The 18,129-nt window shown below is 39.6% G+C and overlaps 1 protein-coding gene across 2 annotated transcripts in view; it reads left to right on the top strand.

Moving 5' to 3' along the window:
- slit3 (slit homolog 3) overlaps window positions 1–18,129 on the top strand; it is a 141,285-nt gene that overhangs the window by 101,821 nt on the left and 21,335 nt on the right. For both annotated transcript variants that reach the window (XM_079479697.1, XM_079479696.1), the window contains exons 13-20: window positions 2,156–2,299; window positions 2,594–2,757; window positions 5,828–5,978; window positions 7,134–7,208; window positions 7,755–7,898; window positions 9,731–9,874; window positions 13,756–13,919; window positions 16,275–16,410. In XM_079479697.1, coding sequence (XP_079335823.1) covers window positions 2,156–2,299; window positions 2,594–2,757; window positions 5,828–5,978; window positions 7,134–7,208; window positions 7,755–7,898; window positions 9,731–9,874; window positions 13,756–13,919; window positions 16,275–16,410 — 1,122 coding nt within the window. The remainder of the gene's footprint in view (window positions 1–2,155; window positions 2,300–2,593; window positions 2,758–5,827; window positions 5,979–7,133; window positions 7,209–7,754; window positions 7,899–9,730; window positions 9,875–13,755; window positions 13,920–16,274; window positions 16,411–18,129) is intronic.

Below are 18,129 nucleotides of genomic sequence, written 5' to 3'. Positions count from 1 at the left end.
AGGGAACACTCTCAGCGTTATTAGCATGTAAATCGGACCCGAATGCTAAACATATCCCGCAAACCTGCTTACATTTGGGTATGAGAGGAAACCGCTAAAACATCATTCCTGTATTTAATGCTTAAATGGAGTTGAATTAGTCAGTTCTAATGGCCCTGTTTGTTCTTACCCAAATGATTTTGGGAAAATCTGATGCCTGTTCTTCGCGGATGGCGCATGCACGTAAATAAACTCACATCACCTGTTATTATGACTCTAAGCGCTGCAGATTTACCGGAGTGGTCCGGTCCATGTTTTCACAGTCAAATGCTGTAATGACACAAATTATCAACAATTAGAGTTGCTCACCCCTAATGGATTTTCCTAATAAGGCCCATTCAAAGGACAACCTCGGGGCATTTAAGCTATTTCTGCGTCTTTACGTTATGCATGGTTTCATTTTTATAAACTTTTCTGGTCCATCCTGCGAGTACACTAATGATGCGTTTGCTTAAGGACAAAATCTCATTACAATGGCTTTCAGTAATTAAGCACATGACTGCGTTATTCAATTGTCGGTGAGAAACCCATAACATGACGGGAGAGATGGACCTCGGCAATTGAATCCTCCAGCAGTTCATTGACAAACAGTCGCTGTAGCTATATTAAATTTAGTGATCTGTGAACCGAATGAATTACATCTATAGATTTAAACATTCCTCTGATGTTTTTAGTGTTAACATTGACTTGCGCAGCTTTCAACAGTGCATGACTAACTGAACATAGTGACACTAAAGTAGTAACTTGCCAGTAGTTCAGTTGTTATTAAGTATACATTTGTGAGAAAGAAGCTACTTTTTTAAGCATATAGTGGTGTGGTGAGACAAAATGAAAATTGTTCTTTTAAAGGGAGAGTTCACCCTAAAATAAAAACCTGATTAAATGTCTTCGTGTCTTTTGATGAACACAAAGAAAGATATTTGGAAGAAGGCTTGTAGCCAAACAGTTCTAAGCCACCATTGACTAGCATAGTAGGAAAAATGACAAAGGAACTGTTTGCGTTCCGACATTCTTCGAAATATCTCATTTTCTGTTCAACAGAACAAAGTCAAATATTTTCCTTCCATGGTAGTCAATGGTGGCCAAGAACTGTTTGGCTAAAAGCATTCTTCCGAATATCTTTATATGTGTTCATTCTTGCCACAATAACAACGTTCACAAAACCATAGTTCATGGTTTAGTTCATGTTTAAAACTTTTAGGAATTAGGAAAGGGTAAAACCATTAAAAGTGTCCGTAAAACCCTATTTACTGTTATTGCTTAAGAATACACGAAGAGTTTTGTTCCAACTCTTTATTATGTTGACATGTTTCTATTGTGTTTTATTGTGTTAGTTAGCTGTATTTCTTTAGTTATTACGGCGGAAGTCACAACAAACCAACTGCAGTTTGTTTGATATTAATTGGAATGCGCCATAAAAAAACAGATATAAGAGTTACACCATTTTGGAACCAAACTCTTCTCTTTATAAATGACATACTCTGTACATATTATTAATGTATTTGCCTACTTGTTTGTGCTTTAGCTACTTTCTCAAATATGTGACCTGACTGTGGTTGAGCTATTTAAATCTTTAGTGTCTGGTAGCTTTGCAAGATTTCGTTTTGAAGTAGCTTCCCCAACACGCTTTGTGGGTCTCACACTGTGAGTTATATCTATTGCGGCACGGTGAAATCTACGCACTGCACGGCTTTACTGATACGGGGCGGATTAGTGAATTTACTGCAGCCAACAAGCTCTGCGCTACAGGCTCTAAAACAAAACATAAAAGCATTTAGACAAACCAGCACGTTTTACTCGTTCAGAAAAAAGTGCAAATAAAAAGCCCTTATTATGTTTTAAGTGTTATTGAAATGCTTTTGCTTATTCAGACTACCGTACTTGACTTTTTGTGTTTTCTCCTTTTCTTCTCTGGCTTAAGTTCTAACCTTAGAAATTTTACCAAGCATCCTGGTATTGCATTTGACACAAAAGTTGTGTCGAGGACATGCATTTAAACTTGAATACAATTGCAAACCTGAGCAAAATGTATATGTTTTACTTTTTGTCGCTTAGAGGTGTTGCACGCTTTTATGCAAATGTGCCATTGTAACAAAACGTTTGTTTGCTCTTCCAGACTTCTCAATGCCAACAAGATCAACTGTTTGCGTGTGAACACTTTCAAAGACCTGCAGAACCTCAACCTGCTCTCTCTCTATGACAACAAGCTTCAGACCATCAGTAAAGGCTTGTTCACCCCACTACGTGCCATCAAAACACTGTGAGTTACACACAAACACACATAAACAGGCAATCCTTCATACCCACGCTCGGTCTGAGGCTCCAGTATCTAAGCAACTGTTGAACAGAGCCGACTTCACACACTATAAATTAACTGCAAGTACAAAACAACAACAGTGAGATAAATGTGAACTACACCGATGGAAAAGCCTAGCGCTCCATCTACAACACACGTATACATGCGTAGTAATAATAGTGTTATCATAGGGTATTAATTGTTTGATGATGTGGATTCCCTCGAGTCTTATTAAGCGAGTTATTTTCACCTCCGCAGGCACCTGGCACAGAATCCATTCATGTGTGATTGTCATCTGAAGTGGTTGGCCGACTACCTGTTTGACAACCCGATTGAGACCAGCGGAGCTCGATGCAGCCATCCACGCCGCCTCGCCAACAAACGCATCAGCCAGATCAAGGGCAAGAAGTTCCGCTGCACAGGTAGAGTTCAACACACGTGAACACTGTTACAATTTTTTTGTATAATGGACATCAGGACTTGGAGCTTAAAGAGATCTATTGTGTTGATATACTCTAATACTTTAAATTCTATGGGAAACGATAAACCAAGCTCATGATTCAGTACGATATTTTGAAACATTTAATTTAAAATTTAAATGTACATTTCCGAACCATTAACTGTTTTTAATAGAGATGCACCGATATATGCGCCAAAATCAGTAGTGGTCGAAAAAATCTGCAATTTTTCACACTGTCGGCCGATAGTTTGAAAACATCCGATGACCCGAGCCGACATATCGTGTCAATCAAAAGAGGACTGAAAATGCATTAGATCTTGTGCTCTGTACATAGAAAATGTTAAGAAATATCACCATGTTCAATATTAATAGTCATTATAAGAATTAAGAACATTCGGAAAGTTATTCTTCAGAATCAATATCGGCAGATATCACTGAATAATCGGTATCGATGGAGAAATTTGGTATTGCTGTATTTAAATGAATAAAAATGAGTCTGTCATAAAATAAAATCTTTTTAAATTTTTAATTAAGAAAGAAATGAAGAAAGCTAACTGTGAAAGTACAAATATATATATTGACAGAGGTTGCATGTTTGCAGCTCAACCAATAGGATTTAATAGGCGTAATTTCGTGAAACAACCACCATAGCTGCATATCTTACATTTTTTCTCACGATATGCGATATATCATGACACGCCTTGTAAATTCACAGTTCAAAGTTCCCTCCTCAGTCTGCTCAGACCATTGAAGGAAACCAAATGAGTCCCTTTTTGGGCAAAGACATCACAGCCAAGGAGTCCCGGAGACGCTAGCTGTAAACTTTAGCATTCATCTTAATCCCATTTCTAATTCTTCTCGGTTAATAGTAGTAAACTTTCCTCATGTATTCCAATTTCATCAGGCAGTAAATATCATGTGATTCAATTCGTCGAAGTCGTAAAGAAATGACGTAACATGTTCTGATAAGGGTCACGTCAAACTAAGTTATCGTGTTTTTGGTTCCATATAACCTTGACTAAGATTATAAGACACCTGAGGGGCAAAAATAAAGCACCTTAAATGTGTTAAACACGTCCTCTGTTTTAATGTCGACACAGACACACAGAGTATCTATGAATCAAGTGAATGAAGCCGAACTCCGGCACTGACGCCCACCCGTCTGCTCCACAGTCTGATCTAATACCGCTCTGACATGTTGATAACACAAACTTCTGGCCCACCAATCGCAGCTCTTTACAGCACACGTTGCTTCACACGGTAGTAAAACGGCCTTCCTCTTCCTGTCTGTGTGTGCGTGCGTTTTCTGTGTGGCATACTCTGGCCTGGAGCAGTTCTTCTCACACACTGCCAGGTTTTAGAGTGCTCATAGGACAATGCTGACTGTTGTGAACCCGAATGAAGATGCTTTGTAGAGGAAGCTTTACGAGTGTGAACCTGCCCCCCACACGCTGCCGAAATCAGGGGCCGCGGAGGGGGGCATTAATCGGTGGGCAGCCGCTGTTTGCTTTGATATCAACCCGCAGATTGTTCTCATTAAAACTCTGTCAGTCTAGCAGCACAATAAAAAGTGCAAGAGAAGAGCTCATAGACACGCTACCGGCCCCTGGTAAGCGGTTGCAAAGGCCTAACAAGTGTTTGTGTGTTTTAGATGTGTTTTATGTGTGTATGTGGCAAAGGGCTTTGCTCCGCTCCTTTCCACCTCTTGTGTGTCTTATATGTGTGACCTTCACGTCTGTCTGTCTTTCCTGGCCCGGAATGAGGGAAAGGGGCCGGCCCGCCCATGTGCATGGTGGCCCAGAATTCTGGGCGGCTTCCTGGCTGCTGTGTCCTGGCTGCTCCCTCCTCCTCCCCGCCTCTCCGCCCCGCTCCGCTCCACTCCTCCACTCTGACCTCTGGTGCAGCTGTCTCTTGTGCTTGATCTAACCATGTGCCGCCGCCTACACAAGCCTCACATGGTTCCGTCAAGCACCAGGGATCGCTGGACACACTCGCACACAGCATGGCATTCTGGGATATGTGTGGTGGCACTTCTCTGTGCCACCCCGAGGAGAGGTGGCGTTCATTAACCCGGGAACGGTTAATTCGTTGTGCCCCTGTAAGTCTTTAGCTAGGGCGGCTGTTAAGAGATGGTGAGAATAAGATAAACAGTGGCAGGCGAGTGATGGTTGATGTAAAGCAGACTTATCTCAGACAACCAGAACCTCGCGGTACGCAGGCGCTGCCTGTGTTTTCATGTCAAAACACATTTTGCTGCCAGACCTCCAACACCTGACCACTCGCTCGACGGTGAGGTTATCTATTAAGAAATACAAACAATGTGTGTGATAAAGTAGACATGAGCGTCTGCTTGTGGAAATGCGGAACAAATACTTTTTCTGGTTCTTCTGCAGAACACAAAAGAACACAAATATTTTGAAGAACGTTGATACCAAAACAACATTGGTCCCCATTGACTTCCATTCTACAGCATGGACACAAAACATTTTTTAAAATATCTTAATTTGTGTTCTGCGAAAGAAAGTCAGATTTTGAACACGAGGATCAATAAATTCTGACAGACCTTTTATTTTTGGGTGAACTGTACCTTTAAATATTTTTATGTATTGTGTTTGTTTATGCTTATAAGAGTGTGTGAAGGTAAAAGTCATTTTATATCATGAAAATGTAACTATTATTAGGATGTTTTTACATTGTGACAGTTATACACAACACATTTCCTCCCATTAGGATAATGCGTTCTTATAATTCCTAGACATTTCACCTTTGTATTGTTCTCATTAAATTCTTATTACCGTAATTTAGTACAATTTACTTAGTTTTGCTTTTGAATTTTAAATAATGCCACAATCCTAAAGGCCCCCTAATATATAAAAGAAAATTATGTAAAATATCATATTTGAATCTTCTTTTTCCCATTGTGACTGAAATGTGACCCAGCTATACTCTTGACGGATTCGATGAGATTCTCGCATGTGTATGACAAGCTGTCTGATGGCCTGTCTGTCTTTCGTTGTGTCTCTGTCGGTTAGGTTCGGAGGACTACCGCAGTCGTCTAAGCGGCGAGTGTTTCCAGGATCTGGTTTGTCCCGAGCGTTGCCGCTGTGAAGGAACTGTGGTGGACTGCTCCAACCTCAAACTCACCAAAATACCCCCTCACCTGCCCGAGCACACCACTGACCTGTAAGAATCCACAGACACCTCATCTTACAAACCGCCCCCCCATAAATCATCCACACCTCGCACAGTTCTCCTCTCATTCCTCTCTTTCCTGTCCTCTGATAACCAGGGTCTCATAACCGGCTGTGTTAAGGTGAATGAATGTCAGGGGCCTTTCCCAGGCCATTAGCCATTGGGTCTGCGTTCCCTGGGCAGGGTGACAACGCATTTGTCCTTGTGTTCATGTGTAGAGGACGCATCAGGTTTTTCCTCTGCAGTCCCATCAACTCCAGTCATCTGTCACACTCAGACTTTCTCTTTCTCTCCGTCTCTCTGCGGCTCAGTGACTACAGCTTGCACCCGCTAGCCCAGCTGCTTATTTATAGAGCTCTTGCGGGAACGACGTCAACTGAGAGCCGGCACTTTATGTCTGCTGTGTTTTCCCATGGCAGGCCCCGCTGGGAAGATCAGCCCTGGGGGGGACGTAAAATGACAGCCATGGTGCATTTACCGTACTCTGCTCTTCCTAATGTTTGAAGAGTCTCTCTCATCTCCGTCTAGACCTTGTCTGCATCAGTCTGTCTCAATCTGACCGAGATCAGATTGAAGCTTACTGTAACGTTTATACTCAATAGTGGATATACTTTTTAAAATACTAGTATTTTTTTATTGAATAAGAAAAAAATTATAAATAATGTAAATAAAATAGCTTGTTAAACTATATGCAATGATGAACAAACTCTAGAATGCAAGCACGGCTGGATTAAAAATCCCAATTGAGATTCGATCCATTTGTCACATTTATATTTGAAGGTCAAGTTTTGCACATTGCATTGTGGGAAAGAGCATGCAGTGCAGATGCTGTTTTCTCTTTCTCCTTTTCTACCTTTACTTTCGTTTTAACTTCCATTTATCTTTGTTCTTTGTCAATAATTGTTATCGAAATGCATGACAGTTGAGGCGGATACGGAGATGGGTATTTCATTATGACATCACAGCGCTGTATATATATATACCGTCTCAGCATATGACAGTCTGAATGATAATAATTTCCTGTAATCATCAGCTCTCGTCTTCCTTCCATCACGCTTCATTGAGGTTTGCTACTATGCTGTTATTCTTTGTGTGTCCTCATCGAATTCTTAACAATTATCCTTTCTCTCTCTCATTCTATACCAGACGACTGAACGACAACGAGATCTCCATCCTGGAGGCTTCAGGGCTCTTCAAGAAGCTCCCAAACCTGCGGAAAATGTACGAATTTGTTGATTTCCCAGTCTTACTTTTACTAGAGCTCGTGGGTTGGGCTGCTGAATGTCATTGGGGGATTTGGGAGATCCAGGTCGATAGCTTTATATGCATTATAATACTACGGACAACGGGGAAGAGCAGGCTCTGGAATATTCCATATTAATGGGCAAAAGCATGAAGTGATTTACTGTCAGACAATATTTGCGGCGTACTCTGAGAATGGGAAAAATGGCATTCGCTCGGGGAGGAGAAGCAGTGATTTATCATGCATGAAATTGCTTAGTATCAGGCACAGTTATAAATTGGGCAGATCAAACATGCTGACCTTATTTTTTACTGGAGCGCCGTTTAGAATTAACCTGTGCATCATCATAAAGCGTGTTTAGGATGCGATCACAACATGGTCTGTCTGATGAAGAAACACAGACGGCAGTGCCGTTGCTTTCTGTCATTTGTTAGAGTAATAAATGATGTGTTCGAGAGGTGAGAAGCGTGTAGTGGATCGGAGCTCAAGGGGAGTTGACGTCTTCTTCAATTTCCTTTCTGCAGAAATCTGTGTAACAATAAGCTGCGGGACATCCGTGAGGGGGCGTTCGATGGGGCCGCAGGTGTTTTGGAACTGCTGTTGACAGGAAACAAGCTGCAGTCAGTCAACGGACGGATGTTCAAGGGTTTGAGTGGCCTGAAAACATTGTAAGTATCGTTGTCGTTTCATCCTTCAGCTCCAAAAACCCTGCTGTGTGTACAATTGTGATTGAGGGCAATAAAAAGCGAAAGTGTATGGTGGAATTCAAGTATACAGTAAATGCAAAATAAGGTTTACGACCAAGCAGAGAAATTGTACCCCTTGAGGTTCACGCATTCCTGGTTGGGGATCACGTATTAAGATAAATATGTGCATTCTAACCACATTCACAATCATATATTCGCACAGCTCTGAATATAAATTCACCGTGGGGTTGAGGCATTGGAGATGCAGACAAAGAGGATTTTCACATATAGGCATTTTGAGAAAGAAAATGTCATGAAAATTCCCCACTCTCAGCAAAAGAGAATGTGTAAGCCTCAGATCTAATCAAGATGTTGACCTCATGAATCTATTCAGAAAAGCTTACGGGGACGAGCGCTCCCAATGCTCGGGCACAAAGATGCTAATACAATGCGTATTCTGAGGCCTGGTGGTTAAAAGAGCTTTCCTAAGGTCTGCTCTGTCTCTGTCTCTCTCTAATTAGCTTAAATGGAGAGAGAGGAGCACACCCAAACAAATGAATGGAATCATGGTCCTGCAATATTGGATTTGGTGGCTTTCAAATCCCAGGAGTATGTGTCCAAATTGAGTTTGCTTGTCTCAGATCCCTGTTTGTCAAGAGTATTATGTCGAATTTGCTGCTTTCGGTTTTTCATCATGGCGGGCTCTGGTTTGCATTTAGCCCGTTTGTGCTGCTGAGGGGCTTTAGGAGACCCTGATTACTTTGGGCAACCTTTCCCCGCTCAACCACACACAAACTCATCTTATCCAGTGACAAGGAGCAGGCTGTCTCAACGGTCGGTGTCTTAAAGAGCAGATGCGCGTGGTTACTGTAAAGGCCAATGTGCAAGTAAATGACATGAAAACCATAGAGTAATAGACGTGACATGAATAAACCTGGTTATAATGCTAACCCCAAACCCAAATTCTACCTTAAGTCTTCCCTGCTATTGACGTCATTTTCCAATATTCTATTTTTTCACTGTTATACAAAGGGGGGGTGTTAACCATCTTCGGAAAGGGTACAGCACATATGAATAAATACAGCAAAACATGATTTTTTTTCTGCTTTTTGTTAGGAAAATAAAAGCAGAGGCTCTGTTCTTTAATATGCTACAGTGTTGTATTCTCATATATTCATAGGAAATAATCTGATGTCCATCAAAAACAAGCTGTTATGTTTCAAACAGAGATGGCGATGGAGAGACAAAAGTTATCGATAAACGCTTGAATTCTTTTAATGTCCTAACCCTTTGTACCTTTGTACAAAAACATTTTGTGGTCCATACGGGACTATGACTGTCTTAAGGCAGTTTCAGTGGCAACAACATAAACTAATTTTGTGTCCCAAACTTAACTTCCGGTAAACCTCCTCAAAGAATCATTATCTGTTGAGTAGTTTTAATTTAATTTAACACAATAAAATATGATTCTAAATAAATATGAATGTATTCATTATTATATTATTACCAAACACAGTCCAGAAGTTAACTTATGGCCAGCGCATGCGTCTGATGAAAACGTCAATGTAACTCATGTCTGACTTTTCCGTCTTGAGGGGACATTAGCGCCATACACCAATACACATACACAGTTACCAGTCAACAAACAGTACACGTGATGTTTCTACATGTTTCTATCTCAAAGTAACGTTTCCAGAATGAGATGTTAACAACATACTATTAAACTGCAATTCACTGAATAAATAACAGCAGGAGTCTCTCTGTTTATCTCTGTGAGCTCGGTGTGATCAGACCTGCCTCTGTGTTCCGTTCAGGATGCTGAGGAGTAATCAGATCAGCTGTGTGGATAACGCCACCTTCACCGGCCTGAGCTCTGTCCGCCTGCTTTCCCTCTACGATAACCGGATCTCCACTATCGCCCCAGGAGCTTTCAACACTCTGCATTCTCTCTCCACAATGTGAGTCCTACACACACACGCTTCATTCACCTCCAAGACTTCAGTCCGTTATGCATCCTTAACCAATTTAAATTCTTTAGCGTTAAACAAACAGATATAATAACACATAATTCGTCGAAGTTGCTGTGTCCGTACCAAACCCACATGCTGATTTAGGTTAAAAATTCAGTTCTGTTGCACACAAACACGCAGGAAGTCAAACAGCCTATCGGGTCACGCACCACCACCAATCAAGTGCCTATTATATCTCCATATGCAAAGAGGATAAGGATGCGGTTTAGGGGAAGTATTCCATTTTTCGTACGTGTTATTGTTTGCAGTTGTTTTTCAGAATTATTAGGTTATGTTTTCTTGTCCCGCTCGAAAATGGTTGTTCTTGAACTTCAGATGAGAAATTGTTGGCTTGCCCCCTGGGGCAGCTAGAATTATTCGGAAACGGCTCAAAAAGAAAACTAAAAATGGACGAGAATTTTGCACAATGATGATCATAATGTCCATACAAAGGCAAATTCACGGAATCCTCTCTAGCATCATTGTATTTTTGTTTTTGAATGTGTGCTTTGAAAGAATTGAGAACAGCTGGGCAGAATGATGCGCGGTACATTTTTTAATACAGATTAATACCGGCGCAGCATTTTGCGGGGAAGTAAACAAAGGGCCGATAAACAAAAATGCACTCCAATCACGAGCCTGAAGGAATGACGAGAAAGATCAACAGAGAAAATTAAGAGATCTCACAGATGTTCACCGAGAAACAGATGCTGATAAACATTCGGAATAAAAAAGTGGAACCTTAGTTTAAAAAAATAAATGAAAATGACAACTGCCACCAGAATGAGCATCTGTAAACTGATGAAATATGATGTGGCGCTGTATTACTGGAACATATCGCAATGTGCAGAAATACACATGGTTTGTTGTCTTTGTTGTTCTGTAAACACTCGAAATATGTGAACAGATTCTGAACAGAGGGGCACTAAGATAGTTTTGTTTGCATGGGGGTGACATGATATTCTATCTGCCTAACTAATCAACTTTCGCATGCATAAACAACAGGAAGATACAAACAACACGTTTCACTTTTCATCCAGCCGTTACATTTTTTTTGCATGTTTTGAAGCTTACCACTGTGGCATATCTTATTGGACACTAGAGATTTTTTTAGGCTGTATATACAACATTTGTTTAGTACACTTCAGTATGAAAAAAGTCATTAAATTATAACTTTTATTCATGGTTTTTATTTATGTATAAAAAACGCATAATACGTTTTTTTAAGAATTTTAAGCTTGAAAATGAAAAAAAAAATCTTAGAAAATAGTGTGAACGACACTTCAGCATTTGTGATGCAAACCGCTAAAAAACAGCAAAGTACCCAAGGTGCCGACACAATCTCTCCGAAATTCATAACTATTTTTTATAACTATACCGTAGTAACTATTTACTCCTTCATGCTTGAATGTATAGGCTGCTTCATGTGAATGTGTACTTTTTTATTTGTATGTTTTAGTAAGTTTTGCTGTTAGATAGTGACAAAAGTTTTGGGGTGGGATTAGGGGAGGGGCTTCAGTATAGATTTTTCAAACTTTGTGTTCACTTTTAACTTTTTACGCGATTGCAGCAAATGCGCATCATTCTCATTGAAGTATTTCAAACATACGGCTTTTTTGCGTGTTTTACAACAAGAACTTTGGTTTTCAATTAGTGTCTGACATTCTTCTCTCTCTCTGTTTTTTGCCAAGAGGTTACACTTCCAATAAACCTCTTTAAGATTCTTTCTTTTGCATGGCTCTTTTGCTCTCTAATTACCCGGAGAGTGACACAGCCATGTCCATTTCAGCACAGGCCAGCTAAAAATACCCAGACCAGGAGAGAGAGCGAGAGAGAGAGAGAGAGAGAGAGAGAGAGAGAGAGGCTCGCCAGCTATTCTCCTCCCTCTTTTGTGCAGCGGGCACGTTGGACACACTTTTTCTGCTCTGTCTCTCTCACTCCATCATTCACCCCTCCACCTCCGCTGAAATTAGAGCAGAGTGGATGATGTTTCCGGGCGCAGAGTTTGCAGGGCTGAAAGAAGCAGTCAGGACAGAGTCGCTCTTGTGACGCTGAAATTTAATTATAGATTATAATAGTTCAAATAGCTCTCATTTATTCATTTTAGCTGGGAAATCATCCTGTGCCCTTAAACTTTCACTCGTCGTATAGTGCTGTATAGTTCTGCCTTTAAACACCCGGGCAGTTCTATTTTGTTATCATTTCTCAACGTTTGTCCCCTGTTAACACTTTGATAACCTCATCATGACGCCGAAGTTAAAATAAAGTTAAAACATCACCTGCATGATGCACGAGCCCTCTTACAGTAACCTTGATGCTATTATTACATTAGCTCATGTAACAGCACGTTATACAAAATCGATTAATTTTTTATTAAACAAGATAAAACAACAACAAAAGCCAAAGGTCTATTTTGGGGGGACAGTTGAGTACTACATCTAGACATTTGATCTCGTAGTCTTGCATTTCTTTGCCCTATGAAATAAGTTGTGTGTACAGAAAGTGCTGTAGGAATAATTAAAGGCAAACAGATTGCTGGTGTGAAACAGAGCCATGTGTTAACATAGGCTTATACCCTTTAGCTGCAACATGTCTAATGGCAAACCAGCAGAAGGTCAGCACAGTCCATCCCGCCGGCTATAGTGGAGCAGACACTCTCAGGGACTCTTTTTGTTACTGTATAAAAGAGTTCCTCTCTGCCTGTACCAGCATGGGCCACTGCTACCGTGTGTATCAGTCAGACGGGCGTCTGAGTGGGCCGTCCGCCGGTTCCCTGGTGAGCCTTCTAGAGTCATTGCTGGTGACGCTTTGCACTCAAGGCTAAACTTTTTAGATTTAGGTCTTTGCTCCACTGCATGAATTTCCAGGGCTCAGAGAGGACGTGTGAAAAATGGGTCAATAAGTTGGCTGTGAAGCCTCGGCTCCAGCGCTCCCCATAGCCATCACTTGATGGATCGCTCTGCACCCGAAACCCGATGAAAATATGTGTCTTATTACACGGCCCTCGTCTTATTTGAGTGGCTGCTTTACAACACCTTTATGACTATGAAACAACTGGAGATTTCGCTAGATTTCATTACGTGACTTGATGATTGGTTCTTTGAATGAATCACGATTCTTTGTGTATTTGTTTATAATAATATTTGTGGCTAAATAAATATAATTAAAAAGACGTTTTTTAAGTAGCCAGTTTTAAAAGACAGTACAAGAGACAATATATTGTTTGCCGGACACACTGACCTACAGTCTATAAGCACACGTCTTGTTTTTTTTAATAATAATGTTTATAATAATAAGAAGATGATAAAGAAGGAAGATTTATATGAATTATTATTATTATTATTATTATTATTTATAATATTCGTTGTTATTATTATAATCACTAATAATAATACGAAATATTATCACTTATAATTAAAAGATTAGCCTCATTGTATTTTCTCTTTACTGGCCAATGAATCATTCTCGTGAAATAAGTGTAGGGTTGCAGAGAGCGAGAGAGAGTTTGTAACTCCAGGCAACGTTTTAAACAGTTGCTGAATTTTTTATGATATTATAAAATATATAGTATTAACACAAGATCAATAATCATAGTTATTAATATCACATTGTCAACAACCTGAAAAACGAAACCATTTGTGTTACTGCGATTCTATCAAACATCTGCAGATTTCACCGCAGTCACAATATGCAATTGTAAATGGAAATACATCAATGCCGTCCCCCCGCTCTGTTAAACGTTGAATTGTTTATGTGGTAATATAACCTTGCTCATTGCTTACTGTTAATATTGTGAAATAGCGCTGTTTTTCTTCTCTTTCTGTTTGCAGTAATCTACTGTCTAATCCGTACGTGTGTGACTGTCACTTAGCCTGGCTGGGGCTGTGGCTGAAGAAGACCAGGGTGGTCAGTGGCAACCCGCGCTGCCAGAAACCTGCCTTCCTGAAGGAGATTCCTATCCAGGATGTGGCCATGCCTGATTTCACCTGTGATGGTATAACTCCATTAATTCTGCCACTTCCACTAGCTCAATATCTTATGCATGAGCTCAGTCTGGTTATGGATCAGTAGCTCCATAAATGCCGGCTTTAAAGAGTGTGTATTAAAGCAATAAGCACTTATGTTGATTATGCCGTTGTTAAAGGGTGTTGTTATTGGAAAGCCATATCCCCTGGAAGATGGGTGGAGATGTTAACCACTTTGGAAGTGTCTTCGAGACACTAAATTAAACATTATGCTTTTTTAAAGCCAGTTCAACAAAAATGCAGTAGTGCTATTATACAATTCAGTGTTATCAGTCAGATCATGTTTGACTTATGAAAATAATAATAGTTGCTATAAATAATATTTGTAACAAACAATATATAATAGTAATAATAATAATAATGGTTGTTGTTTTAAATACGTATTATTATAAAAAAGATATAATAGTAATAATAATAATAGTTGTTGTTTTAAATACTAATTATTATAAACAATATATAATTGTAATAATAATATTAATAATATTTGTTGTTTTAAATACGAAATTTTATAAACAATATATAATTGTAATAATAATAATAATAATAATAATTGTTGTTTTAAATGCTAATTATTATAAACAATATATAATTGTCATCATAATAATAATTGTTGTTTTAAATGCTAATTATTATAAACAATATATAATTGTAATAATAATAATATTTGTTGTTTTAAATACGAAATTTTATAAACAATATATAATTTTAATATTTATAATACTAATAGGTTGTTGTTCTTGAGAAAAATTATAATTAATTTATTATTAATGTCATGGATATTGTTCATGTTCAACAATATAACATTTTTCCAATTTTCTCTCATATCTTCAGCATAATCATTTCGTCAACTAAAATTGTTCAATATCTAAATATATTTTTTTCTCATTCTTTTACTGTTCTGTTGCTCTTCTGTGTGCACTCTGACCTTTTAAGAGGTTACACACACACATTCATGCTGTCAAATAAATCAGAGGTTTATTGTCAGGACATTAATACGAGTTTGCAGACCTCAGCTCCTGTTTGCTCTTCCATCTTCACCACATTCATCTCCAGTTCCCATGAAATCAAACTGCTTAGATCAGCCCACGAAATCGGCTCCTTCTAGACACCATTCCGGGTTCGCTCAACGCTCCATCTCCTCGGATTTCCCACCACCCTCCGCTTCTCGCAGCGTCGAGTAAATCGCACCGGGCCGTCTTCCCACAAGGCCTCACCGCGAGGGCACCGCGAGGACGAATTCGATGCTGAGCGTGGAGGCCTTAACAATATCTCTCCTCGCTCTGGTTTTTATAGGGAAGAACTTAAAGACGGAGAGGAAAACAGAACCCCTTGAGACTGACATAAAGTTTTAGGGAGAGAAAGGAACTGCGGTTTGGCTTCTGTCTGGCCAGGGTCTCCAAAAAGCCTCCGTGTCGAAGCTGCGGCGTTTGGGGCAGAAACTACTCTTTCTCTACTCCGAGGCATCAGGGAATATTGTGTTAAGAGAGTCTGCTCAGCCGTAGACAGGGTAGGACTTTGAAATAAAGAGGTTCAAGGTGAGAGAAATCGCCCTGGCTTGAGGTCCATTAGTTTGAGGAGCTCATCTGTCAGTACTCGTGTGTTGTTATTCCGTTCGGCGCAATGAGGCTTTATTGCTTTCGACTTGGGTCGGGGGCACCATCACTTAAGCGCCAAAAAACTCACCACCACAACATGCAGCTGCTTCAAGCCAGCGCTCTGCAATTACAGTTAAGAGTAGCAAAGCTAAATTGATTTACGGGAAGATATTTTTGGTAGTCTGACGAAGTCCAGTTTTTGTAAAACAAGCCCACGACCCCCCGGCTCCTCCGTGTTATTGCTGGAGCGTATCTCGGTCTCCATTACCTCCCATTAATGGCTTAATTCCCTTTTTCTATTTAATCTGCGGAGTAATTCAGCCTTTAGCAGATAGGATCTCGCAAAGTTTGGATGAAAGCAGCTCGAGAGGAAGCCTGCAAGTATTGCTTCCAGAAAATGAGGAGCAGTCGGGCCAAGAGCAATATTAAACTGCTGATGTTAAACTCCTGTGCGCTGTATCACTTATTAGGAGCAAGTGTGTGTTGTAATAATGATACCCGGGTTGCTCCTGCGCCTTGGAGAAAGTGCTGTTTTGGGAAAGAGCGTGAATTTTGTTCATTTAAACCAGGTTCACATGTTACACCTGTGGTTTTTCAGCCATTCTTTCCTCTTTCTTATTACTTCTTTTTAAAGAATTGATGAGTTTCTATATTAGTTCTCTTAGCAACAAATTTTTCTCTTGCATGATGTGAAGGAGCATAAAAAATTGAAGTCTCTCTTTCTCTCAGGCGTGGAGGATAACGTCTGTCTGCCACCGACCCCTCGCTGTCCGGATTCCTGCACGTGCTCGGACAATGTGGTGCGATGTAGTAACCGAGGGCTGCGTTTGCTACCTAAAGGCATCCCGAAAGATACAACCGAATTGTGAGTTTCTTTTAAAAATGTCTTTTATTTTTTCTTTCTCTGCAAATCTTTTGGGCCTTTTATGGAAAATGTATAACTTAATCTGGTTTTATCTAGAATTAAATATTTATTGGTTGCCAGATAGACAGAGATGTTTGAGGTTGATTTGGAAAATCTTTCTCAAACAAATGTAGCTAGAAATTTTTTTAAATTTTTCTTATAAATGTTTTATTCAGGATTTACAATGTTCTCTCTTTGCCAGTTTGAATAAAATCTGATAATTGTGTTTGTACAATGGACTTTTATTCTATTTTCAATGTATTGGGATGCAATGGGAACCTGATCCAGACTTACACAGACACACTTGAAATTGCTCTAATCTTGTAACTGAGGTCCATCACCGAGTAACAATTTCTGTCGTAATCTAATGGACCAATCAGATGGAGAGAACCTCTGACACGCAGGTCCATTATCACTGGACACAAACCATTCATACACCCACGAGACGAAGTAAGAGAGTGATGGAGACTGATGGGGAGACAGAGAGAAAGCAATTGAATGAGATGACTGAGACTCAGAGAAGACAAGAAATCACAAGATAACAATAACAAGTGCCAGAGAGAGACAGATATAGGACACGGTTATTAGTGAGCGAGGTGAACGAGAATGTAGAGCCTTGTTGGTTTTTCAGCCAAACGACATCAATTGCACATAGTAAAGAAAAGCATTTAAGATTTTACATGACAAATAATTTTACAAAAAGGCCTAATATTTAATGTACGGTAAAACTGGTTCTCAAGTTAATGTAGGATGTTTTGTTAATGTTGAACTCAGTTTTGTTTACATTAGTTAATGCAATTGCAAATATGAAATCATAATAGTTGGATGCATTTACATTATTTAATGTATGAGTAATGGGACATTTATTCATTATCATAAACCTAGATGAATATAATCATAATTTGTTGTTCATTTTTCATACACAATATCTAATGCATTAACTAATAGTTAACAAGTTGAACCTTTTTTTTAAGTGTTACCAAAACAAGACTAAAAACTATAAGGTTTGACTGGGCTTTAGACCTGAGCAGCATTTATTCTCTGCTATCGTGTACAGTTTTGAAAGCAGCGCACTTCTTTCTCACTGACAGACTCCATTATCCGCTGATAGTCGGAAAGTGTCAGATCTGTGTGACTGCGTCATGTGCTATAGGAGTGACGCTGAGGCTCACAGACGTCTGGATTGTTGATGTTCTGCTGGGCTCAGCTGAGAGCCTTATGGCAGGTCTCTTGAGTTTCCTGGCGCAGTCAAAATGAGGATAAATTGAACCCAAGGGCAAACTTTGTAAATAATCGATACAAGCAACTACTCTTCAGTGCTGCTTTATAGTTCTGTACCAAAATTTAGTGAGCTGCCTACCTAGACAACAGTTTCAGGGAAACCACTGATGCTGTTTACTAAGATGTATTGTTTTGCCCATTGCATTGTACCCGCTGTGGAAAAGGCAATCCCAGAATGCATTGTGACAAGTTCAGTGCTAAAAGAAAAATATCTATTTAAACACAGAAAACTGTTATTTAAGAAAACTATTAAATGTTTTTGGAGAATATCTCTGCTTACATGCTAATGTCAAACTCAATGTTTGTCTGTTTTGACCTGTTTTTACTGCACTGTGGATTAGAAGTGAAGGTTTGACTTTGACTTGTCCTGGGATTGTGAATGTGTGTGGACTGCTCTAT

The sequence above is a fragment of the Barbatula barbatula genome (assembly GCF_947034865.1).
Source record: "Barbatula barbatula genome assembly, chromosome: 18".
NCBI lineage: Eukaryota > Metazoa > Chordata > Actinopteri > Cypriniformes > Nemacheilidae > Barbatula > Barbatula barbatula.
Note: the sequence above shows the minus strand (reverse complement) of the source record. Positions and strands in the feature narration are given on the sequence as shown.